This window comes from Vigna radiata, chromosome 2 (assembly GCF_000741045.1).
Source record: "Vigna radiata var. radiata cultivar VC1973A chromosome 2, Vradiata_ver6, whole genome shotgun sequence".
NCBI classification, from domain to species: domain Eukaryota; kingdom Viridiplantae; phylum Streptophyta; class Magnoliopsida; order Fabales; family Fabaceae; genus Vigna; species Vigna radiata.
This window is the reverse complement of record NC_028352.1, coordinates 23,686,370-23,712,383: the sequence shown is the minus strand read 5'-3', so window position 1 is coordinate 23,712,383 and position 26,014 is coordinate 23,686,370. Positions and strand designations below refer to the sequence as shown.

The 26,014-nt window shown below is 33.1% G+C and overlaps 1 protein-coding gene across 2 annotated transcripts; it reads left to right on the top strand.

Moving 5' to 3' along the window:
* The first annotated feature begins 1,480 nt into the window (after window positions 1-1,480).
* LOC106756284 (general transcription factor IIE subunit 1) lies at window positions 1,481-17,084 on the top strand. Of its 2 annotated transcripts, none has more exons than XM_022778871.1 (11): window positions 1,481-1,666; window positions 1,787-1,909; window positions 2,196-2,316; window positions 5,104-5,232; window positions 5,410-5,519; window positions 5,608-5,791; window positions 7,667-7,861; window positions 14,453-14,692; window positions 14,827-15,028; window positions 16,595-16,721; window positions 16,807-17,084. In XM_022778871.1, exons 1-10 carry the CDS (start codon window positions 1,647-1,649, stop codon window positions 16,693-16,695), a joined length of 1,425 nt encoding a protein of 474 aa, XP_022634592.1. In that variant the 5' UTR covers window positions 1,481-1,646; the 3' UTR covers window positions 16,696-16,721; window positions 16,807-17,084. The 2 variants fall into 2 exon arrangements, with proteins under 2 accessions (XP_022634592.1, XP_014494140.1); XM_014638654.2 differs by having other exon boundaries at window positions 16,592-16,721.
* Window positions 17,085-26,014: the final 8,930 nt, after the last annotated feature.

Here is a 26,014-nt window from a genome sequence, read left to right as displayed (position 1 = left end):
TCTTTTTCTCTCTTTTCCTTCTTTTTCTCTCATTTTTTTGTCATTTCCACTTTTCCTTTGTTTTTGCTTTTTATAAGAATAATTAACTTTCTTATTCACACGGATGGGATTTAATATATGTTCAATTTTTGTGATTTCTTGTTCAATATATTTATTTTCTATTATTCTCATATTTTATTCTCGATTTTCATTGTATAAATTGATTGAATATATAATCTTCATTGTATAAATTGATTGATTGTATATATGTAGGTATTTGATGATTGGACACGATGTTGAAACCTAGACCATAATAGAATAATTAATTGATTGAGCATTTTGACTTCATTATTGGTCATTCATAACATTCAAATTTAATATTTAATGTAAACTTTTATTAAGAAAGGTCTAAGACATTAACATTCTTATTAATTAATTTATATTTGTTTTTAAAACATTAAGACTTGTTAAACAGTGGTGTGAATCTTAGAGTAAGAAATTGAAATATATTACTTAATTTTTTCAAATTGATTTGATGCATGAAATCTAACTTCAATAAAATCTTCACCAAACTAATTTCATAAATTTTATTGTTTTTTCAATTGTAGATTTATTTCATACACATTAACAATTTCAATTCTATTAAACATAATGTTTTTAAACAACACAAGTCTCTATACTTTTTGAACAACCCAAGTCTATGTGACTTATCCATTTTATTATTTATACGATTTGACATCCTTACCAATTTTATATCAAGTTTTTAATATCGTTGTCAAAGACAGATGTTTAGTTTAGTGAATTGTATTTTATTTACCAGGTTTAAATTGTTTATAATTTGTTTTTATTATTATCATTTAGACATAGTTAAATTTATTTTATTTTTTAAAATTATTTTATAATTTGTTAAAATTGTTTTACTCATCCTTTATGGTATTTATTTATTTGCACAAGAGACAGGATTTCAGCTTATTAATTATTTTACAATCTTGAAATGGTATAAACGTTTTGAAAGATCAATAGTAGACAAAAAAAAAAACTATGACACCAAAATAAATAAAACAAAAAGAATTAAAAATGTTAGATAACTAAAAAAACTAGTAATTAGGATACTTGTCAACAAAAATAAACATAAGTAAAAAATAAATAAATTCTCTAATATATTTTTTCTCATATAATAAAACAAAAAATATCAAATAATTAAAAAATTAATTATTAATGAGTACTTGTCAACAAAATAAACTTGACTAAAAAAAAGTAACTTTTCTACTATTTTTTTATATTATAATAGATAAAATGTAAAGAAATAAAAATATCAAATGTCTAAAAAAAAACTAACAATGTAGACACCTCTCATCAAAATATGAATAAAAAAGAGTAACTTTTCTAATTTCTTTAATAGATTATATTAGGTATTAAGGAGTGAAGAAGAAGAAAAAGAAAATACAATTGAATATTTTACTGTTCTTTGTGAAAGCCCTACCATATATAACGGCCTCTATGGCCTCTTGTCTTCGGAATTGCGACTTACTTAGAACGATGGAAGAGAGTTGTGAGCTGCGATAACATCATTGAATAATCGCCCACACACACTTATCCTTCCTTTCCGATTTCGACGCTGAAACAAACTATCGAAGCCACTAAAAAATTATTCTCAGATCGCTTCGATGGTCGATCACTACAACAAGTACGGGTTTTTCTTCTAATTCAATCGAAGATTCTAAAACAACTGTGCGGTTTCTTTGTCAATTAAAAACAAACAAGGAAAATTAAATCTATTTAATTAGTTACTTTTGATTTGGTGTAGGTTGGTTAAACTAGCTGCGAGGGCTTTTTATGATGATCTAACGAGTAAAGGAGAGAATCAACCTAAATCGGGAAGGAGTGATAACAGAGGAATCGCTGTAGTGATTCTCGATGCCCTCACAAGGTTTGATCTCACTGGAAATATTTATGATTTTCAGTTTTTGATTGTGGAACACTTTATGACAAAAAACCGAATGAAAATGAATATGGGATTGAAGTGAAATTTGAAGTAATACTTATTTGTAAACGTGGGGAGTGAAAGCGTTGTTGTAAGTATATTGCTTCATAATATGATAGTGTATATCAAAGGGGCTGTTTGATTACTATATTGTAGTTTAATTTTCAAGAATTGTGGGTGCATTTCCTTGATTGTATGTTTTCATTATTAATCTTTTGCGAATTCTGTTCAGGCGACAATGGGTCAGAGAAGAAGATTTGGCAAAAGATCTCAAATTACACACAAAACAACTTCGCCGAACTCTGCGGTTTTTTGAAGAGGAGAAGATCATTACTAGAGAATATAGAAGAGAGGTAACTAATGGGTTCTGTCTGTGCAGTTCATTGGTGTTACTTCTCTGGATGACACTCTCTTGTAAGCATATGCAGATGTTGACTCTCATTGTTGATTATAATGATCAACGAGTAATCTAAATTTCTTCATTATAGGAAATGAACCTAGTCATTTGACTTTGTTTCCTTTTATATATGTCAGCTTCTTGGAAACAAAGTCAAACAATGTTTACTTGTATGAAAGATAAGGAAACAGAGGATATCTTAGTACTCCCCCCAAGCTAGTTCATATTTGTTGTATGTACCAGAAGGCCTCTGGAGTGACTTGGTGAAAATATCTTTTCATTTGAGTTCCCAAAAGGATGTAATGATTTCCCTTGATTAATTCTTCCCCTGAGGCAACACCATTTTGCCTGAGTTCTCGATCTCACCACAAAATATTAGATCCCCTCTAATGGAAACACAGTAGCCAAATGTTAATTGTTTGTCATGTATAATATACATGCACACACACATATTAAACTGACACTTGTATGATAGGAAACTTGAATATATATATATATATATATATAGCACTACACATGGACGATAACATTGATAAACTGCTCTTGAAATGAAAAGTTATTCATACACACACACACATTTATATATAACTACTGTTTACATAATCTTTTCAAAACGTATACATAATGAAAAGTTATCCAAAACTTTAATCTGATTTATTTTAGTAATTTGTTGGTTCAAAGTGATTAAAATCTCATAATCATTGAGTTGATAGAACAAAAATGGAGACAGTAGCATTCGATGCACCAGCAGAGCTGCCTTCCCTATTTATCATATTTGTTTGCTTAAACAAACACAGGCATAGTTCTTCACATGTGCTCCACTAAGCTCCTGCTTTTGAGTAGCACTATTCAGACATGGTTGGCCTTGCCGCAGTAGATGCCTGAGTGCATAACAATTTAATTTCTAAGATTTTGTTTACTTCTTCTGCATCATACTCATTAATGACCTTGTCCACAAGCTCCAACTTCATGCCTCTCACACTGTTGCCTAGATTGTTGAAGAAGCTATTCACAACCATCCTCCTCATTCTTGACATCAGTTCTCGTATGATTTCTAGGACTACAATACCATAGCTGCATATATCAGCCTTGTCTTATAATTGACCATACATTGCATAAAAAAAATGCATAGTCATCACTGTACAGACTAAATTTCCGGCTAGGATTGCAATTCTGTGTGTGTGGACAGAGAGAGAGAGAGAGAATTTATGAAAGTTTGGGGCAACGTAGACTAAACACTATCGAAAAGCAAAACCAATGCATACGCATCATGGACTAAGAAATAGAAGTGGAACTCCTAGTGGAGAGTATGAAGAAATAGAAACGCTTCCTTAATACTCAAGTTACCAGTGCTAGTGAAACTCCATCTTTTAGCATCCTCTACAATAGAAGTGGAAGGATTGTTAAAAGAAAGCACAGGAGCTAAAGAAGGACACTTTTGTATAAGACTAGGAGGAATAACCCAATCTCCATTATGTCTGAAGTCCTTGATTGATGTTTCCAGCATACAATGAAAAAGATGGGGAATATATCACTTGAATCAGGGGCTTCCCAAGCCAAGTGTCTGTCCAAAAGTTAATATTATCCCTCGTGTCAATATGCCTAGCATAGTTCTCCTGGACTATTGCCATAATGTTCTTCAAACCAACCCATGTAGAGGATCTAATAATGATTTGCCCCTTTTTGAAGACCCTGGCTCTGATTAAGTCCATTGGTTGTCAGAGACTAACTCCCAACCCAACTTTAACATGGAAGCGTCATTCATTTGTCTTGTAGATCTAATTTCTAATCCACCATCCATATATGGCTTACAAACCTGAGACCAGGCAACCAAAACCAATTTCTTAGAATTCGAGTTGCCAAACCATATGAAATTCTTTATGCATCTATTTTTGGCTTTGATGAGGGATAAGGGCAACCTATTGACGCTATAGCAATAAGTGAGCATGTTGCATATCACAAACTTGACCAAAGCTACCGTGTCCATAATAAATAGATGATATGCCTTCTATCTGGAGAATTTAGCCTTAATCCTATCTGCTATGGGTTTCATGAGGAAGATAGGGATACTCAGATAGAGAAAAGGAAGAGAAGTACATTCAAAGCCAGGGGAACAAGCAAGGGAGAACCTTCTGATTAGTGACCCCTCTTACATGCATGGGTAGGCCTCATGTTAAGTCATCAATATACATTTGTATATGCTCGTATCAGGATGAGCCTTGTTCTCATAGACTATCTCAACATTCAAACCACAACATTGCAGTAACTATCACAAAGATAAGTTGGAAATCGACTCAACACTTGCAGCTAATGAAATATTTGGTTGAGTAATAGTGAGACAGTTTAACATCCCAGCCAGTCTTTGACAGGCTTGAAAATAAGGAGCATTTGCCACCTTTTAATTCTTCAGTTATTAATTTGAACTCTTTACTTGGATCACTTGCCAGTGGTTTTGATAGGACTCCAACTGCAATGCAAGGATGGGAAGTCACTCCCACATTTTAAGTATAGGATTCTAGTTTTTTTATGTTGATATGGGCTTGGGTACTACGAAGTGCTTAATGTATCACATTGATTAGTATCATATCTTGGATCACTTGGCAGTGTTTCTATTTTTGTTGTGCTTGTCTGAGTTATATTAGTTTTCCTTATTAGGTTTGGAGTGTTAGGATGTTGGCAGTTAATGATGCAAATAGTGATGCCTGTATTTTTTTCTTATGATCTATATTATCTCGTTTTCCAGACAGCAAAAGGAGCCAAATTGTATAGTGCTGCTACAGCTGCTACAGTTGATGCTCAACTGACTGGAAAAGAGGGAGAAGAGAAGGTCAAGTTACACACACACTCTTACTGTTGTCTAGATTATGCACAGGTTTGTCACTTCCCAGTTCAATCCCATCCATATATATTTCTACAATTGTTGCTCTTCCATGATTATTGTGGTTTTTCTTTTATTTTACATGCTCTCTTGTCACTATTTTTGAGTCAGTTATCAATTAAATTATGGCTGCTGCATCTGTAGAAATTTTTATGTTGATGTTTGTTGCAGATATATGATGTGGTTAGGTACAGAATCCATCGCATGAAGAAGCTGTTGAAAGATGAATTGGACAACAAGAACACAATTGAAGAATATATCTGTACAAAGTGTGGAAAAAGGTAAAGTAATCCATTATAACTCCAAATTTATTTCAGTATCAATAATTGTTTTATGTTTCCATAATACTTGGGGATTTGAATTGATTAGATACAATGCTCTGGATGCATTGCGGTTAGTATCTTTTGAAGATGACGACTTCCATTGTGAAAGTTGTAATGGAAAACTTGAGGTAGAAAGTGACAAGTTTGTTGTTCAAGAAGGGGCTGATGGAGATGATAATGCAAGAAGACGACGACATGAAAAGTTAAAAGACATGCTTCAAAAGATGGAGGTTCTTTTATGATTTTACAATGTTGTTTCTTCTATTTTGGGCTTCCTATTATGAATCCTTTTGTTTTAAAATTGATTACTTGATTATGGTTTTCACAACCTTTGCTAGAATTGATTAATTTTCTATGATCAGGTCTCACAGTGTAAAGGCATTGATTTATGAATAAAATTTTTTGAGGTTAACATAGTCTTGTTTTATTTGTTCAATTATCTGTTTGTTCCCAACGCAATCCTGGGGGGCAACAACTCCATTTCACTGTCTAAAATTCTTTAGGACGTCTATGCTATCCCTACAGTCACTTTAGCAACAATGCACTTTCTAGTCTCCCTTGCCCTAAAATGTTTTTGGGTTAATGGCTCGGTTAACCACACAAGAGTACCATTCGTATTGATGGCAGCAAAAACCACAATTTTGTGCAAACATGCAGCAAAGTTCCTTGGCTTCCTACCTCATCTAACCAATGCCCTTTGCATCATTGTTGACAATGGCTCTATCCTCATGTTTGTCCACAAGTCTTACTCACCATCCAAGGCCAATTTTTTTCTGTTGAGTTCTCCATCCAAATGTTTGTCCACAAATCTTACTCACCATCTGGGAACAAACATTAGTTTGGGCACGCAATGGCCCATGGATCTTGGACCCATACATAATAATGAACTATGATACCCTAACAATGCAATTCCAATGTATAAGCCAACAACATGTGGTTTTCTAAAATTGTCATTAATGGACCCAAAATGTTATCGACCTATCAATTTAGAGATTCCATTTAAAAAACATGTACTACTTCAACATTATTCTTGTTAGCCTTATTGCATGACCCACACTTGAACTTACTTATTATATGATGTTGCTAATCATCCTATTGTGGAACCTATGGCTATACTTGACTCCAAAGGAGATAATGTTCTCAGTCCAAATGGTTATAATTGCTAATTATCCAAATGGGACAATGTTCCTAGTGTAACGAGTAGGGCTTGTGCCCTTGAAGATACTAGTTGACATAAATGTAGCGGCAGTATAATAGGAGGTGTATGGCATGATAATGATAATAGGTCCAACACCTGAATCCTTATTTTCAGGTTCTTAAACTGTCATTTAGTCTTTTTGTTGGAAAAGTTGATGACCAATAGTACTATAAATCCATTAACAAATTGAGAAGTATTATGACTAGATGTGCTCTCTTTCGTATACAGGACTTGAAAAATACCTTATAGTTTATGAATTTTATTTAGATATCTTAGACTTATACAAGACTTGTAAAATACCTTTTATTTCAAGAATTTCATCTAGATATATTAGGCGTGTCTTAAATATGGTTGGAATTTATTTAATTTTTGCAAGACAATGCACTGTGCTAGCCTTTATTTATTGGTGTTTCTGATCTGCAATTTTTTTTGTTTTAATGGTTGATCATTGTTAAAATTTTAGGGTTTTGATGGAAAATAATGTTAGTATTTTAGAGAAAAGTGGAAAAGGGAATTTATGAGAGAAAAGCATGATTTCGTTAACTGTTTTGAAGTTGTTATATCAGAAAACTTATAGCTACCCTGAGTGCTGAGCAAGCAACCGAAATGTTAATGACACGTGTCTATTGACAGATACCATAGCTTCTGACTACCCACAAGATAGAACAGCTGGTACAAGCTCAGTACAACTTATACTAATAAGTAATAAACTAGTTCTGTACTAGCTGGTACTAGCTCAGCCCAGTCGGACTACTGCTAACAATGACTATGAAACTTGTGTACTTCATGTCAAACTCCATTCTTTCTTCTCTTTAGTTATATTGGTTACATATAATTTCATAATCAATGGATTATACTCTGTTATTTTGTCCAAAAAAAGCTAAAATAAAATTGAAAGTGGTTGCAGATACAGCTCAAGCCTTTAATGGACCAACTCAGCAGGGTGAAAGATTTGCCAGTTCCAGAATTTGGTAGTCTCCTAGCATGGGAAGCTCGAGCTAGTGCTATGGGGCGTGCAGCCAACGGAGATATGGCTGGTGATTCTAAAATTTCTCAGCTTGGATATAATGGAGCACCAATGCCTTATAGTGGGGATACTAAGGTAAGAGTTTCTTGTTTTAAGGATTATCATTCTTCTATGCAAAGAAACCAAGCAATTATAACTGTCAGAAGCCTCACATCAACTAAATTTAAGACCAATTTAGAGTTGGGTGAAAACCTCACTTTACAAGCAGGTTTTGTGGGGTTAAATTAGGTCTAAAGTCCACTTCTTAACATGGTATTAGAACCATTGTTAGAGCCTACCCTGGTGATATTTGTTGTTTGTTAGACATTATTCCACCTCTATTGGACCACTCATTAATGTCTAGCCCCACACACGAGATGTATATATTTCGATGTGAGAGTGTGTGTTAGAAGTCTCACATTGACTAGAGATAAGGTCAATTTAGAGTATATAAGTGGGTAGCAAACCTTACCTTACAAACCGTTTTTTGGAATTGAATTAGGTTTAAAATCCACTTCTTAACAATAACCTTGCTAATTATTCTTATTCTTGTTTTTATTTAATTATTTTTGTCTTGTTTTTCTTATCTTATCCTCCACATAATTATGCTTTTCCTCCTTTTTCTCTATTTTGTTTTTCATCTATAATTGAAAGATCAAAATTTCTGAAAATTTTATCAGTTTAGTTGAAGTATGCGGATACCTACCTACCTTTATACTAACTTGCTAAGAAATCAAATAGGAAACATATCTGTCCTAAAAAGGAGTGTCCTAGTAATAAAAGTAATATACAAAAGTTACATAATTATTTATTTTGTTTTTTATTTCACATCCCTCTAAGATGTTGCATGGATGTCTTTAATTCACAACTTGTTATTCATATTGTTAAATATAATAAAAATTATGTATGAGATTAATCTCTCTTGTGTTATATACACATAAGGTCCTTTATTTATAATAGAAAAAATATAAACTAAGTCCAAAATACAAATAAAAAATAATAACAAACTAACTAAAAATAAAAGATAAATATAAAATAAAGATGATATATTTAATAAATGTCTTTGACACTTTATTCCCACATGGTCTATTTCCTTACCAATGAATTAGGGAAATTAGACAAGAATTCTGTTACAACTGAGGTACTTCAAGAGACCTCACTCTCCACAACCTTTCCTCCAAACTAAGATATAAAAGACGTAACATCCTCTCACCCACCTAAACAGACTGTTTTTATAAATTCTGTGACAACTGTCATGTTTTTTTCCTTCTACTATAGACAATGCAAACCTATCAATACCCCCTCCATGAAGTTTTACCTTGTCTTCAAGGTGAAAATCTGGAAATTCTTTGCTGATTGAAGAGGCCACTTCCCAACTGTTGTCCGAATTTGGAAGGTGCTGCCATTTGATTAGGACATCCAATTCTCCTTGGTTATTTGTCCCGGTGTCTAATAACTGTTCTGGATGAACATCTAAAATTAATTCTGCAGTGAGTGTGGGAGCTAAAGGCTGGATAACAGTAGCTGGCTGGACTGCTCTTTTGAGGAGAGACACATGAAACACTGGGTGGATTCTGCTGTGAGTGGGCAGATCCGACTTATTTGCAACTGTTTCAATTTTCTCCATAATCTTGTGAGGTCCAAAGAACCTAGGAAAAAGTTTTCCATTGGGACTTCTTGCTAAAGATTTCAAGCGATGGGGCTACATTTTAAGATAGACCCAATCTCCCACTTGGTATTCCACTTCCCTCCTGTGTTTGTTAGCCTGAACACGGTTCTGGTCTTGAGCTTTGCACAGATTCATTTTCAACTGCTTTAATATTTCATCACGTTCTTGTTGGAGCTGGTTAATACTTTCCAATTTAGAAGGAATAGTTGTACCCTTTAGAATCAAAGAAGGATCACGGTCATAGAGGACCTTAAAGGGAGTCATTTTTTCAAGGCACTATAATTGGTGATAAACCAAAATTCAGCCCATAGCAACCATTGTGGCCATTTCTGAGGCTGAGAACCTTTCATGCAGTGGAGATAAGTTTCCAAACAACAATTAACAATTTCTGTTTGATCATTCGTTTGAGGATGGTAAGCTGTGCTAAATTTCAGCTTATTACCTGCATGGCTAACTCATGCCAAAAATACAGGAACAACTGATCTTGATCTGAAACTATTGTGGATGGACATCCATGGAGATTCACCACCTATCTAATGAATAACTAAGCCACTTCTACTGTAGTGTAGGGACGAGCCAAAGGAAAAAAATGTGCATATTTTGTAAGTCTGTCCACAACAACAAAAATATTATCTTTTCTTCTAACTTTAGGTAATCCTCCAATGAAGTCCATAGATATATCAGACTAGGCCTGATTAGGAATGGACAATGGTTGCAAAAGATCACACGGCCCGATGTTTCTGTTTTGTTACGTTGACAAACATCACATTGCATGACAAACTCTTTAATATCTCTCCTCATGCCTTCCCAATAAACCACTGCAGCCACCCTTTTATAGGTTCGAAAATGCCCACTGTGACCTCCTAAAGGAGACTCTTGTAGCTCCTTAATGAAAAAAGGAATGCGAGAATACTTCTTCGGTAAAACCAATTTTTCTTGATAAAATAGTCTCCCTTTCTTCTATTCATTGCCCTTATGAGTGCTTCCATTTACCAGTAAGTCACACCTTAAAGAGGTTAGCTTCTCATCTTGTTGGACTTCGGTTTCACATGTCTCGCATTCATCTATTTGAAATAAGATTACAACCATAAAATATACTCGAAGCGATCAGGCATCCGCCACTTGGTTTTCCCTTCCTGGTCAGAAACGAATCTCAAAGTCATAGCCCAAGAGTTTGGAAGCCCATTTAAACTCTCTTCAGTCAGCAAACACTGTTCATTCTTGTAATAATAACATAACCCCTATCCGTTGTTGGAATTGTCAGTTTCTAAGGTGAAGGGCTTGGTGAAGTCTGGAACTGTGAGCACAGGCAATTGAGAAACAACACTTTTAAGAGCTTCAAAAGCCCCTTGGGCCTCTGCTCACCAATTAAATCCTTTCTTTGTTAATAATTGTGTTAGAGGTTTAGCAATCATACCATACCCTTTCAGAAATCTTCTATGGTACCCAACTAGCCCCAAAAATCCTCTTAAATCTTTAGCATCCTTGGGAACAGACCAACTCCACATAGCTTCCACTTTTTTTTGATCAGCAGCCACCGCTTTGGAAATTGTGACCCAAATACTCCAAACTCGGCTGTCTGAAACTGCATTTTTTTTCTATTGAGTTTCAATTGATTTTCATGCAGCACTTTTAAAACTTCCTTTAACTATTGAACATGCATGTCCATAGTTGGATTGTATACCAAGATGTCATCAAAGAAGACTAACACAAACTTCTTTAAGAATGGTTTAAGAATCTCATTCATCAATGACTGAAAGGTAGGTGGTTGCTGTGCTAGCCAGCCTAAATGGCATGACTAAAAACTCATAATGACCATCATGAGTTCGAAAGGCAGTTTTCTCAATGCCTTCTCATTAGGATCTGATGATACCCAAATTTTAAATCCAACTTGGAAAATATAGTTGCTTCTGCCAATTCATCCAACAATTATTCTATTACTGGAATAGGAAACTTGTTGGGTATTGTTATTTTATTGAGGGTTCGATAGTCTACACAAAACTTCCATCCTCCATCTTTTTTCTTGACTAAAATGATTGGACTCGAGTAGGGATTGATGCTAGGCATCATAATTCCAGCTTGCAGCATCTCTTGGATTAATCTTTATATCTCATTTTTCTATTGATGGGAGCGTTTGTAAGGTCTGATATTAGGAATAGAAACTCCCTCTTAAAGATGAATAGCATGGTCATAGTGGAGGTGAGGAGGCAGTCAATCCCTTTGGGTCCTGAAAAACTTCGTTATGAACTCTCAAAACCTCCAAAATTTCCACAGGTACAGTGGAACAATCGACTTCTTTCTCCTGATCCCATTTAACCTAGTAAAATGACCCTTCGTGCTTCAATTCTTGCAGCACCTTCAAGGAAGATTCAGATTTAGATAAGGTGGGATCACTTGATAAAATCAGCTCTGTTTCACCTTGCCTATTGTCAATTTTAACTGCCCAAAATCAGCCCGCACTTTCCCGAGACACGCTAACCATTCCAACCCCAAAACAATGTCAGCCCCTCCCATTGGGAACATAAAATTTCTTATTGTATTTGCAGCACTTGTAATTCCAAAATGAATCCTTGAGACTTCCCTTGGTAATTCACCTTGTGCCCATCTCCTACCTCCACCATAGAGGGAAGAGTAGCTTCTTGGTTCAACCCATATTTAGATATCAAATCCTTTGAAATTAAATTGTGGGAAGCTCCACAATCTAACAAAACAACTACCCTCACATCTCCAATTTTTCCCCAAAACTTTCAAGACTTTTTAGTGGTAGCCATGGTACATAAGGACAATTGTAAAACCTGCTCTATTTCCTCCAACTCTTCTGTTTGTTCAGCGACACTACCCTGCGAATTCACAAGACCAGTCAAGTCCTCCTTTGTCATAAGCAACATGTGCAATTGCTTGTTTCTACTCACGTGATTGGCGCCAAACTTTTCATCACACTGAAAACATAACTCTTTATTGATTTTATCTTGTAGCTCCTTGTTTGACAATTTCCAAAAGGGAGTTCCTCTTTGCTTTTGCATTCCCGGAGCACTACTCATGGTACAAGACAATTTACTGCCCTCCCCTATCCCTTTGCTAGAACCACTAGAAACCACAAAATTTCCCTCACTCTTGCAAAGCTTCTTGTCGTCGAAAACTGTTTGTATCCATTGTTGGTATTTTCAAATCCTCCTTGTGAAGTGACCTTGATTTTTTCCTCCACCATTTGAACCTTCTACATAAATTCAACAAGATTGATGTTCATACAAATTCGCCTTTAATATTTCTTTCAACCCATTCAAGAAGATGCCAACCAAGTAATCTTGTTCACTGTCCTTCAAAAACCCAGCATATTGTTCAAATTGTTCAATATACTCTCATCCACTAAACCTGTTTGTCATATCCAATAAGGATTTCAAATGTGTTTTTCAGCAGGTTGGTTGAAACCTCTGCACAATAGCAACCTTGAAAGCATCCCACGTAGGATTTGGATTGCATGTCTCCCACCACTGGAACCAATTTAAGGCTTTTCCTTCTTAGGCAATCATGACTGCCTGCATTTGTGCATCGTCATTAACTTCCTTCGACTGAAATATCTCTCCAGCCTATTTGTCCATCTGTAATCCTCTTCTCCCACAAAAATGGGGTTGTTCAATTTCTTCCATTTGGAGGAAAACCCTGACTGCCCCTTATCCTCCTCTTCTTTCCACTACCACAGTGAAACCTCTGCTCATATCCTGCAACCACTGGAACCCTTCGTGCAGTTCATTTTCAGTCTTGTCATCATGATCTTGAACCAATTCTTGAATTATCTTTTTTGGTCCATCCATTCTTAATTCCATTCTTGTATTTACCATACCCTATTTTCCACCCCTCCATAGAACTAAGATCTCAGCTCTGGATACCAAATGATAGGTCCGGGAAGAGAACTGTACAGAAAATAACACTTTATTCCCACATGGTCTATTTCCTTACCAATGAAGTAGGAAAATTAGACAAGAATTCTAGTACTACCGAGGTATTTCGAGAGAGCTCACTCTCCACAACGTTTCCTCCAAACTAAGATACAAAAGACATAACATCCTCCCACCCACCTAAACAGACTGTTTTTATAAAGTCTGTGACAGTTGTAATATTACTGTCTTAACTGTCATGATTTTTTCCTTCTACTATAGACAATCCCAAACCTATCAGGAGCCTCTTAACATGTTTTTCATCTAAAGACCTTTTATGATGTAGTCATCAGTTCTCCTTGATGAAGTGAAAACGTCTTCATTGTGTTTCATTCCCTCGTCTTGAACCAGATTGGGAATGATGCTAACTGTAATTTAGTATATAATATTGCACCACAGTCATTTCATACTTTTTTGTACGACAGTCTAATATAATTTTCGCCAAAGCAATTCCCAAAAGCCTTGTTCCATAACCCAAAATTCAGTCTCTGCACTTGGATTCTTTTTTCTCCATGTTACTAAATTTCCACCAAAAGTATAGAATAACTTAAAATTGATCTCCATTCAGTAATTAATCTTGCAATGCCCACATTAGTATTGACCTCCTTACAATGTTATTAGACTTAGATCAGAGATCAACTCAGTTGTGGTTAATGGTCACTGGTTCAACCTGTGATTTTTTAGTTAAATTGGTAAAACCAGATATATAGAATAAATTGACACTAAGATTATCATCTCATTGATCCATGTCACTGAAATTCAATGAAGTTTTACATATCTCTCAATTGCTTAACATCCCTAAGTTTTATCTGGGCTTTGGGACCGATTAAGTAAATATTAGTAACAAACCCCAGTATAGGAAGGTTTTTATTGCATTAAGATGTGTAGAAAAAATGCGATGTGACATTCATAGGTTAATCTAATGTCGTACAAACAGATCCATCCATTAGATTTTGTGGGTGTACATTTGTATATGTAGCTTGTGAAGTATATAATTATCAGCAGTTTAATTTAACACTTCTTTTCCCTTGTCTCAATATAATTGATACATGAATAAATGTAAGGTGTGCTGGATGTCAACAGGTTGTGGTGGACTTCAATGGGACTGAAGGCAATAGACATGATGTTAAGTCTGAAACTGAAAGTTCATCTCTAAAGGTTTTGCCACCATGGATGATAAAATCAGGGATGGTTCTTACAAAAGAACAACGAGGAGAGGTGAAAGAGGAAATAAAAATGGATGGGACTTCAACTTCCACATCAGCACAGTACTCGGATGACAAGAAATCAACGGTTGATCATGATGATAAAAAAAATATACAGGCATGTACTATTTGAGAAGCTATTGTTTTATTTTTCTTTTATCTTGTTATTTCACTTCAGTTCCTTGCTCCTTCTATGTGAAGGTTCTGAAACGTTTATTCACTTATGTTCTGGTTTTATTCTTCTCTTTGTAGGATGAGTATATCAAGGCTTATTATGCTGCCCTGCTTAAACAACAACATGAAATGGAAGCTTCTAGAAAACAAGACTTGTCAGATACATTTACTGAAAATGATCCTTCTAGCCATGCTTCTATTCGTCAAGTTGGCATCAAATCAAAACGTGAGGAAGATGATGATGATGATGGTACAGACTGGGAGCAAGCTCCAGTTGCAGGTAATTTGTCTTTTCAAGGTGATTTGAGCACATCTTGGAACAGTGTTTATATGTGCCTTTACAAATCTAGATGCTCAGTAAAAAGAAATTTTTTTTTTTCATTGTGTGTTTTCCGGAGACTGTTTCATTTAAGATTTTTAACGTAGTACTGATTGAAAATTTGATTCAATTGATTGAAACTGTCTTTTTAATCTTAATATGGATTGTTATCACCTTATATTCATCTTTAGATTTTACGCCCTCGTCCTTTTTGTCAATTTAAGATTATTTTAGGTTACTCCATCAGTGTTCGAATCCATGTTCTCAGCGTCAACCAATGATAATTAGCAAGTTAATTAGTTTGCTTAGAATGAGGTGGTTACCAGACTTTTCCTGCTTTGAACCACATTCATCCGTTTGTTTGTTAGATGAACCTGAATAATAGGAGCTGGGAAATGCATTTCTGTAATTTGCTGTGGCTTTGTTTTACTGGGGTATCCAAATTGTTAAAATACTTTTAAGGATGGGAATCAGAACATTTGGGAGAATCTTTGCTTTTTTACTTTTTAGCATGAGACTTTGCTAACCCAAATGAGGACAAATTTTATGACTTACACTCGTGAATAATCAAATGGAAAATTGGATTTTATTTTTAAATATGATTATACTGAAATTTGAACATATGACCTCGTGCATACTGTTGAAATCCCTCCACTGCTGATCCTAGTGGTTTGGAAAACTGAATGTGTTACAAGAGTCAGTTTTTTGAAAACAGGAATGTGAAATTAAATGTTTCTATCAGGTTGGGGATTACTATGACGTTTAGTTTTCTTCATTGTTGGGGTTACTGTGATGTTTAGTTTTCATCATTAGTTTTGGGGTTGACGAGTTTTCTAACTGACATTGCCAGTTGCAACATTGGCATAGTGTATTGGCAATGATGGCTATGGTAAAAACAATTAGGATTATGTAATTCAATCCTTGTTGGTAGTTCCTAAAGGTGGAAGGACAGTTGTAGCGGTGTCTTTAAGTGATGGTTTTAGTAGAGGTGATAATAACTGTAGTTATAGGTTACAGTTATTAATCTATTACTACTAAATAAAAATTTTAGCTTTGTATATTATTGTACAAGATGATAAACCTAACTGTAAGGGGCTTAATACTATAAATTTGGATAAAAAGTGCATTAAAACAATAAATTATTAGGATAATAAAGTGTATTTGACTGAAGATTAGCAGTTTTTTCATGATTAGTTTGGATTAGTATGTTGAACCTTTAAAATCGATATTTTTATAATTTTCAAAACCAAAATTGGCTTTTCATCATCTTTGAAATGCTTACCTCAAGCATAGTAATATAATGTGCTTTGAATTATACATATAATGTGCCCTTCTCTTTCCTCTTCATCTCCAAGCCAGGAAGTCATATATTCTAGAGACAAGTCTTAAAATGTTGATGATGGGACTACCTATTGTACCTTCTGTATTATTTCTCCTATCACACATATTGCAGAATGACTGCCTCCTTTTTATGTTTCTTTTTTATTTGTTTCACTTATGTTTATCTGGGTGGCTTTCAAACAGGTACTGGAAATGAAAATTACAAGGTCAATGATTTGAATGTTCAAGCTGATGTTGCTCCAGCAGATGTCGATGAAGACGAAGATGTGGACTGGGAGGAAGGTTGATGAGAACTTTCTCTTTGAACAGTAAGGTTAGGACTCATACTGCAATCATTCTTTTCTGCAAAATAATGTATCCTAAAGCCTACAATTTTATTCATCAATCTTCTATTTCAGGTGCACAAAATATAATTTTTGTTGGCGTGTAATTTATTCAACAACTGGCAGCAGTTATAAACTGATATCATAGCAATAATGCTATTATTCAGTTTTATTTCCAGTGGCCTCAACAGTGGAAACTCCGATACATTATTTTTTTTACTATAAATGAATTTGGTGTTTCTGGGAAAGTAAAATCTAATGCTATATTGTGCTACCATGTCTTTGTGAGGGATAAGTGGTCCAATTCAAATACTTCACCAATGCAGTAATCGATGTTATACACATTTAAATAATTTTTTTTTAAACTTTTGGATAAATCTTATATTTCACTATAATGTGGTGGTCAGCCAAAACTAATTTGTTTGCCATTTGTTTCTTGATGATTGTTCCTGTGATTAAGTTCGGTGAGGTAAATATTCTTTTTTTAGACCAAGACAAGTAAAAAAGAATGACTAGTAAAATTGATCCATTGAAGCATTAGATTTTAGAAATGAATTTTTCCTACGTTTGGAAATCCTTTCATTTTGCATGTCTTTGCCTACTTGTCTCCTTGGTCTATGCAAGTAGTCATTCTCTTTTGGAAAGTTTCTTTCCCTTCTATAATTAGAAGGGGTTGGAGCTATTGGTCTTCTTGTGCTCTTTTTTCATTTGTTATTGCCCTATCTTCAACCTTCTTTCATGATTTGGAAATGTTGAGGTAAGTTAGATTATAAAGGTGCTTTAGATGTTTAGAAGAAAAAATTGACACAAAAAACAAGAAAGAATAACCAAATTGCCAAGGGTAGTGCACTATCAAATTAAATCCTCACAAAAAAAAGGCATTTATGAAGAAAGTTTGTCAACACAAGATTGTTTAGGAAGATCAATCACTTCAACCTTTTGTTGTCTTTAGTTGAGACATTTCTTCTTAGAATTGTCCCTTGATGTTACCTCTTTTCTTTTGTGTTGTGCAAAAAAACCAAAAAAGGTTTAAAATCAAGAAAGATTATACTTTGAAAAGAATTGTTAGAACAAGTGGCTCTTTAGGGGTTGAATAGAGATCTAAACTTTTTCCACAAGCAACTTGACTATATTATCTAGTAGTCAAACAAAATCAACAAAACACAACAAACTCATTCTAGTTTAACCAAACTCGCTTAAGAGAAGTCTACAAAGAAAGCAACACTCCCTAAAAAAACAAAAAGGCTCAAATTGATTTCTCATTCAAAGATTGATTTCTACAAGCTCATATGGGTTTCTATGTATAAGATTTTTGTTGTGAGCATACAAGTCTTATTTACAAAATGTGGGACTTGAATTCCCAAGGAAGGTGTCAGTGCACTTCCCTATTCCTATCCTAACTTAAAGCGGGCTTATAAGAATTACTAATTTGTGTCTCTTCAAGCTATTTTTTTATATGCAAGACTTTCCTCTATATTTTTTACTTATTTATATTCTTTGTCTTGTCTTCTTGAACAATCTTCTCCAATCTCTTCTTTACCTGAAGACTCTATTTTAGGATCACAACGTTGATACTTTGCTAGATATGTCTTGTATTCATCAAACTTCAGACATGTCTGGTGATGTGAAGTTCATTCAGAGTAGTGAGTCTGTGTGTGACTTTATATATGATACATCTAATGTTAGCATGTTTTGTCGCATATACTGATGTACTCTTTATAAAAAGAAACATCTTTTATCATCTGTAGCTTTCATTTCACACATATGTTTCACACTAGGTGGTGTTGTTTATATTAGATTAACCAAAATTGTATTAATTGTTTTTTATTATTCAAACATTGGTATCATTGACAAAACTATAAGATTAAGAATTGTGTCTTAACATGTACTTGATATTCTTTTTTTTAGAGTTACTACTTGAAAATGTTTTTAGTATCCTGATAAAACATTGGGTGGAAAGTGCTTAACTTCAGATAAAAATAACGAACAATCTTGAAAAAATTTGAATACTTAGTCTAAAAATCATTATATCCTCGAATAGGCCGTAAGTTTCCAAAAAAATGATAAAAATATTGTGAATTGTCTTGTAAACAATCAAATTATCTCCTTCACACATCTTAATTAGCCTACACTTTGAGAAGGTTTTCAAAATATTTTTGATCTCTATTTAAATCCACGTTTTAGATTGTTAGTTTCGTACAGTTCTACAGATGCAGGCTACATATGTCTACTTATGGATTCCTTCAAAGGTAAATTATCATTTCCATTATATATATATATACACAGAGAGAGAGAGAAGAAGAAGAAGGTATTGGTTTAATAGTTTTACTGTTTTAGACTCAACTCTTGTACTGCAAAGCTAGGTTGGTGCTGCACGCAAGTTGAAACTAGAAGATCATAAATAAAAACGCTGCTTAAGCTCTATACTAAGCTGTTTGGACTATGTATGGTCTATACGATCGATCGAGAGCGTCTTTCAATGCATGACAATGACGCCTAACCACTCACAAATCATGATCCTAAAATCTACTTTCAACTCACTTCTGACAAAAGTTGTGTTCAATTATCAGTGTCATGTCTTCTGCATATATAGTTAGTAGTAAAATAAAACAGTGTTGGTATGCATGGGTTGTCATTAGTATTTTACAACAATGAGTACCTACAGTGTAGCTTTCTAGCCATACTAGACATTTCATGAATAATAATAAACTTGGAATGTTGGAGAAACACATTCAAAGCTACTCTCGGCATGTGAGGAGCAAGAACTGATCACTAACACATAGAAGTTAGCACAAACCAAATGCTTCTCAGATTTTATCTACTTTTATCCTTTTAATTTCAAGCTCTCATAGCATAAATAAATTAAACTAAATTTATATATCATAAGAAAAATCAATGCCACTTCGTATATGCATTGAAAAGGAGTGTTTTCTACCATCTCTTTCATTTTAAAAAGATTGTGTTTCGGATGTAACGTCGAGCATCTTCCACAAAATACTCTTTTACACATTTTCCAAATCTGGTAATTCTGAATGCTTTCTGTCCAAATCCTTTCTTGGCTGCAATTCAAACAGTTTATGATACCTATCAAAGTCACTCTGATGCAAGTCGGCATACTTACAAGTTTCTAGTTGGACTTGAGATTAGCGAAATCTTAATCATAGTTCAATCATGACTCATCGCTGCTAAATAACGCTTAGTACTGGGAAGTATCTGTTCGGTCTTCAATCTTACACAACTTAGCAGTCCACGTGTTGCTTATCTAGATTGTATAGTTCATGGTGATGTGTTCAAACCTGTATGACCGATCGTTCCCTTTTGATGACCTTTTTCGTCCGATCTTATTAATATGACTGTATGATCATATAGTACAATCAAAACAATCTTGATGAAAAAATTTTGGTGTTCTACAAAAAAATCTATCTATAATGAAATTTCTTTTAGGTATTTGATTTCTCATCCTTAAATTTTTCGCCGATACATAAAGTTTATCAATAAGTTCAATAATGATTAGGATTCGATACTTGAGGAACATGAAAATTGGACATTGGTGAAACACAAAATATCATCTAACATGTGGTTTTCACATAGTTATGTTAATAATAATATCTATTATTATCAAGGAAATGCATATTTAGTATTGCTTAAAATCTACCATTAACAAGTAAAAATGGACGTTAATTAGAAGTATTAGACTAACGTGATATGTGTCTTAGATTCTATAATCATAAACGCTAATTTATTAACATTAACTTTGAAATTACCAACTCTACGTAATATTAGTTAAACCAACATTATTTCCTCACTAATTTTTAAATATATTTTTTTATTAAAGTAATTTAGTTAAGACCAACAGTACAATAAAAACATGGTACTTATGAGATTTTACTAACGAAATAAAATTATCGTTAATTATTAAGCATATTTATCGATGAACAATTATCAATCAATTTAGATTGTTATTAATTATTGACAGATAATTACTAAAAGATCTTTTGTTGTCATTAATTACCAATTAATAAAAAAAATATGTAAATAAATTTTACTCATAAATATTATACTAACGAATTTTGATTGTTAGTAATTTTGTTTTAAGAACAAAATTTTATAATTATCAATGAATGTTGATTGTTGGGAATACCAAATTTTCTTGAAGTTTAAGTTCATGTTAATGAATGTTTTATTTTAAAATTTATTTAATTTAATATTTTTTTTAAAATCTAATTTATGTCATAGACTTTAGGATAAAGCATTCGTTTTAGGCCAAAAAAAACTGTCTAATTTTTTTTAGTATTAATTATCTTTATTAAATTAATTATAAAATTATGTTTGAAATAAATAAAAAAATGTTTAAAAAATTGGTACTAATATATCTCTATTAAATTAATTATAAGTTTATGTTTGAGAATAAAATTTAATTAAATTATTATTAGTGTCTGCTAATTTTTATTGTTATTAAAAATGATATTTAATGAGTTATAATATTTTTTTAATAAGTTATAATTTTATTTTGAAAAAGGTAATGATTAATTATCTTTATTCTCTTATTATCAATTTTTATTTTATTTTCTTCTTTTTTTATGGACTTTAATTTTGATTCTATTTTTTTATCCATATGTGACTTCAATTTTGATTCTATATTCTTCTTTTATATGTGTAACTTTAATTTAAATTTTATTTTCTTCTTTTATCTATCTATAACTTCAATTTAGATTTTATTTTCTTTTTTTTTTATCTCTCTTTGACTAGTTATGAATTTCACTCTCCTTACTTTCTTCTTTTGAGAGTTGACATATTTTATTTCTTAAACCTCATACTGTCCATGTGTATCAATATTTTTATTTCTATTTTTGGTTGGTATATTTTTCTTTATATTTGTATTGATGTTATTTAATTCTATTTATTAAATTTGTATTAAGATTAGAAATTTGTTTCTCTTGTCTAGTTTTGTTTAGGAATTAGGTATAAAGTTGTAGCTGAGAAGAACAATAATTTTTATTAATTATTAATCTCAAAATACACTTTGCTTGAGAAAAAGAATGAGAATTGAGACTTAAAGATACTACAAGTTTACAATCGAATTTACTTTCATGACAACAAGAACTATAATTTATTGTTATAATTCATTCCTTTTGCATACTTATTTTTAGTAATGTTTTATTTATTATAAATTATTTATTTCATAAATAAATATATATATATATATATATATATGTGTGTGTGTATATATATATATATATATATATATATATATATATATATATATATATAGATATGTCAGCTAGAAAATTTGAATCAAACTATTTAAAAATCCAAAAAAAGAAGAGAAAAGTTGAACCTTTAATTGCATAAAAAAAGGAGCTATGAATAAATTTTTAAAAATAGATAAGAAAAATAAATTAGAAAATACAAGTCAGTGTTCTTTGAATGAAGAAAATAATAACAATATAATTAACACAACAATAGAAGAAGAGAAGTAGTTAGTGATCAGAACAAATTTAATTCTAAAACTCATAATAACCATTATATATATATATATATATATATATATATATATATATATAAAGATTAAACGTATTAGTCTTATAATATATTGAAAAGACATGTTAAATGAAATTAATTTCAACAATTTAATAAATAATTTTGTATTAAGAAAAAGTTAAAAATTAAGTTTTAAATAAAATATTTCATTCTTAAATTTGTTTTAGATATTAAGCTCTACTACTCTTGGTCAAAGTGAATATGCTAACGACACTGATTAGAAAAATATCGTACAACACCTCATCTACCGGAAAAATAAAACAAAAAGAATATCAAAAAATTAGCTTTGAATGGAAAGAAATTTATGGAGAAAAGGGTTGAGGTAAAATAAAAGTTGGTTCCAATTTTTGTCAGTTTTGTTCAAAATGGTTCTAATTTTTTTAAAATATTCAATATAGTCCTAAAGATCTTAGTTTATATTCAATTTATAGTCCTTTTTGCAAACGCCATTTAAATCGTTCACGGTCAAACGTCCAACTGTGTAATCAGTGAATGACATGTCATTTAAATCGTTAACGGTCAAATGTCCAACTGTGTAATCAATGAACGACATGCCATTTAACTGCTGACCTACCTTGACTTAAACATGATGCAGCCAATGAGGGATTACCACGTGGCATCCTTTTCTCCACCCAAAAAATCAGGGTTTCTAAATGGAAGGGGAAAGGCTTCCTTATGCCTGTGCCATGAGAGAAAAACTGAATGGGTTTCATGATGTTGTTACTCGAAGATGAAGCTTGCGATGGTCCAACGACGCTGTCTCGAGGTGAACATGGTGTCCATAGAGGCGTTGTTGCAGTGAGCGAGGAATGACGGTCCTACGGCGGCAACGCTAGGGTTCGAAGGGGGTTTGGGTTTTTCTAGATTTGCAGGCTTGCGCGTGTTGCGATTTTGGGCTAGCACAAGGGTTGTTGCAAGGATATCAAAATGCAGGAGTGTCGCTATGCGAATCTGGCTCGTGGTTGCTTGTCTGCGATTGGGTTTCTTTGGTTCCTTTCTACTTGCAGGTTCGAAGAGCAGCTTCACAATGACTGGAGAAGATGAAGATTGATGAATGACGCTTTTGCGGTGACAATTATGCTCCAATTGACTTTTTCCTTTTCTGTATTTTCCTTTGCAAGTTGAAGACTTGATGGAGAAAGATGAGCTCGTGCATGGCTCGTTGTCTCGTTGCGACGGTCATGGTTGTCGCGACTAGATGTTAATGGCGATTCACGGTGGAGGAAGGGGAAGATGATCATGGTGGTGTTTCTAGGTGGTTGCTGGATGGAGAAGATGAACAACGGTGGTGGTGGCGCAATTAAAGTGTCATGTCAGCAGTTAAATGACATGTCATTCACTGATTGTACAACTGGACATTTGGTCGTTAACGATTTAAACGGTGTTTGCAAAAAAGATTAAATTGAACATAAATTACGATCTTTAGGACTACATTAAACATTTTAAAAAAATTAGGACCATTTCAAACAAAGCTGACAAAAATTGGACCAACAATGACATTAAGCCTAAAATAAATTAGGGTAAAAAGAAGAAACTGAGTATAATTTTGAGTATAAATGAATAAAGATAGATGTTTTAGTATATAAATGAGTAGGGCCGAAGAGACACCTTGCTGCTGGCTCAAATCAATTTTTCTCAATAAACTTAATTCATAATTAGGTATCAGTAACTCAATCAAAACTAGCTTACCTCTATATTTTTAGGTGTTTTGTGGACCTTAAGTCAACGCTGGCCCAATAACATCATATATATTAAGATGGACTTACCTTTAGGTATGACCCATTATCAATAAACAATTTTCATTAACTATCAATTTGTTTTTAATATCTTAACCACTATGTTATCAATTTGTTAACTGTTGTCTGCGCAATTCATTGGCCCAATAACACTAATATTGGCGTTGACCCAATTACACCCCAACACTCACGGGATAACCTCACCTGCTTAACTTATAACTTAAGGAATAAACTGAATGGTCTTGAATAAACCATTCGATTACTATGTTGTGTTTGTCGTTAGCGACGACTTATTTCATGTTTACCGATCGAATGACACAACATATCATATAATACATAAAAGATATAAATATAAATAAAAAAATGAGAAAAAGATAAATCATTATTACATATTTACATTCTTTAAATATAATATAGAAAATTAATTTTTAAATTATATTTTATTTAAAATTTTAACTTTAAAAAACTTAGCCAAAACAAACTATCAAGTTAAAAGCTCCTATAAGTCCACCAAATTTTTGATAAGTTAACGAACCTGTCCATAAGTCAAAATCCACTTTATCAATCCAATAGAAATTTGGTAATTTTTCAATAAATATGTTAACAATTATATTCATATTTGGTGTATTATGAATTATGGGAACGAAAAGTTGAATAATAATATGGGTTGGAATATAAATGTTATAAGAGAAGATGGAATCCCATTATGGGTATATCACTTTTCAAAAGATGATAGATGGACCTTCCAAAAAGTATGAGTTATATTTTGTACACAAAGTTTATCTATATATAACTTTTCTTATTTTGTAATTAAAGGTGAAAAATAAAATCCTATTATACGGAATCTCTAATATCAAATCTGAAAACAATAAAAAGAAAACCCGTACTCTTTTGTCGGCCATCATCTTTATTAATTTATTTACAGAAGTTTCTTTTTTTCTGTTTGATAATTTATTTTTCTTGCCTTTTATTTTAATAATTATATTTAACTCTCTTTCTCATATTTCTTATTTTTTTTTAAGTTGAAATTTTTTATTTATATGATTCATTAGTTGTTTGTAACATCTCATAATATGTGTATAATTCATACCAAATGGAATGTAACATATTATAATAATGGGAAGCAGTTAGGAGTAGAAGATAACTGTATAGGTATAAATTACAGTCATCCAAAATAGAGGGGAAATTAAAACGACAAGTAACTCAAGTACAAAGGTCCAAGGTTTTGCAAAATATGATAAGCTAAAAAGAAATAAACAACATGATTGCCTAAGCACTAGGTGTTGGATCTTCCTCAGCCTCCCACGCCTGCTCCAAGGGTACCGCATCACCTACTGCTCACATCCAAAGGATTGGATGATCATCGCAAGGGAGGAAGTAAACACACACAACATACAAGTGCAAGGGTGAGCTAGTTTTCAAACAAACATACAATTCATTGCAAGAAACGTTCATACACACTTAAACATATAAGTCATCATAAACATAAACATTGATTTCACAAAACTTACTAAAGCAAACATCATGTCATGTTAAGACTCCTAGACACGTCCGGACATAGAATGTATATAGAGCTGAGGCGGGTTGTGCACTTGTGATGGCCCTACTGCTTTGCAAAGCCATTGCCGAGGGGTTCCACCCGACCATACACAAGGCTGGTCCGTTACCGCAGTATAGGCCTACAGTGAAAGCGCCTACCCTAGGACCTCCCACTACTCTCACCACACGCGTCAATCCTCTCTAAGTGAGAATGAAAGACCGTTAGAGTGTTAGGGATAACCCCCCATAGTGGAAGCCTCTTACATACATTCAATACACTAATTGATCCCACCGAGAGATCTTAATTTCGCAACCGAATCCAACCAATCCAATTACTTGATACTTTTCCGAGTCATATAAATCATACACACCTTAATTTGCCACAAACAATCAGATAAACCAACCAACCACAAGCTCTAAGCAATAAACCGAACACTAGTAGCAGTGACCGAACCATTGGGATTGAA